Below are 2,361 nucleotides of genomic sequence, written 5' to 3' on the forward strand. Positions count from 1 at the left end.
CCCCACTCGCCTGGATGGGGCGCGGCTCCAACAACACTCGAGAAGCTCGACACCGTCCAGCGACAGAGCACAGTCCCTATCCCCTCAGTCGTCACCCCTTCCCCCCGACGCACAGCCGCAGCAGTGTGTACCGTCTATGAGACGCACCGCAGCGACTCACCGAGGTTTGTCCTCCTCCTCCGACTGACGGCCCCTTCTGAATGCGTCAAATGTGTTGTCTTGATTCTAACCCACAGAGCCCCAGTGCAAAGCCAACAAAGGGATCTGTGGAGACGATGCAGAGTGTAAGGACACCAGTAGGATGTCATACTGTGTTTGCAGGCCCGGCTTCTCCTACAACAACGACAGGAGGCAGTGCGAAGGTCAGTGTCTGACATCTCTGCTCAGGAACAGACTCGAGAGAGACAGACGTGGACAGGCGGGAGGTTGCATCTGTTAATAGGACCAGCGCTGGGACCTGGATTAGATGGGCCAAGGAGCGGCAGATGGAGTTTAGTTTAGATCAGTGTGAGGTGCCGCATTTTGGTGAGACAAACCAGGGCAGGACTTATACACTTAACGGTGAGGGTCCTGGGGAGTGTCGCTGAATAGAGAGACCTTGGGGGGACCAGGAACATAGTTCCTTGGAAGTGGAGTCGCAGGTAGACAGGGCAGTGAAGAAGGTGTTTGGTACGCTTGCCTTTATGGGTCAGTGCGTTGAGTACAGGGAGTTGGGAGGGTCATGTTGGGGCTGTACAGGACATTGGTTAGGGCCACTTTTGGAATACTGCGTTCGATTCTGGTCTCCCTGCTGCAGGAAGGATGTCTCACACACCCAGTCCCACTCCCTCTCCTACACACACTGTTGTACACTCTCTCTCTCTCACACACACATACATTCTTTCTGTCTCTCTCACACATTCTGTCTTTCTCACTCACACACATTCTCTCTCTCTCTCACGCATTCTCTCTCACACACATCCACTCTCTCTCACATATCCTCTCTCTCTCTTTCTCTCTCACACATTCTCTGTCACACACCCACACATCCTCTCTCTGTCTCTCACACAAACACGCACACACACACACACACGCACACACACACACATACATCCTGTCTCTCTCTGTCTCACACACACATACGCACACATCCTCTATCTCTCACTCACTCTCACATTCTGTCTCTCTCCCTCTGTCTCTCACACACACACACACACACACACACACATCCTCTCTCTCTCTCACACACATCCTCTCTCTCTCTCTCACACGCACACATCCTCTCTCTCTCTCTCACACATCCTCTCTCTCTCTCTCACATGCACACATCCTCTCTCTCTCTCACACATCCTCTCTCTCACACGCACACATCCTCTCTCTCTCTCACACACACACATCCTCTTTCTCTCTCTCTCTCTCATAGACACGCACACGCAGGCTTAACCTGGAGTGTCGGAGGCTGAGGGGGTGACCTTATAGAGGTTTATAAAATCATGAGGGGCATGGATAGATGAATAGACAAGGTCTTTTCCCCCAGGGGATGGGGAGGAGTTCAAAACTAGAGGGGCATAGATTTACGGTGAGAGGGGGAAAGGGACCTGAGGGGTAACTTTTTCACACAGAGGTTGGTGCGTGTGTGGAACGAGCCGTCAGAGGAAGTGGGTGGGGGCCGGTACAATGACAACATTTAAAAGGCATCTGGATGGGGACATGGATAGGAAGGGGTTAGAGGGATATGGGGCCCACTGCTGGCAAATGGGGACTGGATTAGTTTAGGATATCTGGGTCAGCACAGATGGGAGAATGGGCCAAATACAGGCAGGGTGGGACGAGTTGAGTTTGGGAACACGGTCGACAGGGGGACGAGTTGGGCTCGTGGGGTCAACGTTTTCCTGCAGAGAGTGGTGCGCGTCTGACCCGCTTTTGGCCATCGCATTGATATTGCTGTTTTCTCTTGGCCCTCGGCCCTCTGCAGATAACAACGAGTGCCTTCAGTTTGGTGTCTGCTCGCAATACTGCAACAACACGAAGGGGTCCTACATGTGCACGTGCGCAAAAAATTACATCAAAGGCCACAACCACACATGCAAAGCAGAAGGTGAGTCACCCAGAGGCCCTCAAGGTTCCACTGAGAGGGGCAGCTGCTGGCAAAGCTTTCGATCCACCTCCCTCCAAGGCCTCCACCACTCTCAATCGCGCACTCCTTCTCTGCTCTCTCTCCCTCCCACTCCGTCTTAACTACTACACCTCTCTCTCTCTCCGACTGTCTCCCTCCCTCCTCCCCTTTCTCCCTCCTTCTGCCTGTCACTGTTTTGTTTCATTTGGATGTGCTGTCGGAGGGTCAGGGCCGAGGGAGCGGGGCGCTGTCGGAGGGTCAGGGCC

General features: G+C 53.7%; 1 protein-coding gene across 1 annotated transcript in view; it reads left to right on the top strand.

Moving 5' to 3' along the window:
* Positions 1 to 136: 136 nt before the first annotated feature.
* Positions 137 to 2,361, top strand: part of LOC109925539 (low-density lipoprotein receptor-related protein 1-like) — a 13,955-nt gene continuing 11,730 nt past the window's right edge. Inside the window, exons 1-3 of the mRNA XM_048621167.1 lie at positions 137 to 164; positions 237 to 362; positions 1,955 to 2,077. Of these exons, the coding sequence (XP_048477124.1) occupies positions 137 to 164; positions 237 to 362; positions 1,955 to 2,077 (277 nt within the window). The remainder of the gene's footprint in view (positions 165 to 236; positions 363 to 1,954; positions 2,078 to 2,361) is intronic.

This window comes from Rhincodon typus, unplaced genomic scaffold (assembly GCF_021869965.1).
Source record: "Rhincodon typus isolate 14 unplaced genomic scaffold, sRhiTyp1.1 hic_rhity00000077, whole genome shotgun sequence".
NCBI classification, from domain to species: Eukaryota; Metazoa; Chordata; class Chondrichthyes; order Orectolobiformes; family Rhincodontidae; genus Rhincodon; species Rhincodon typus.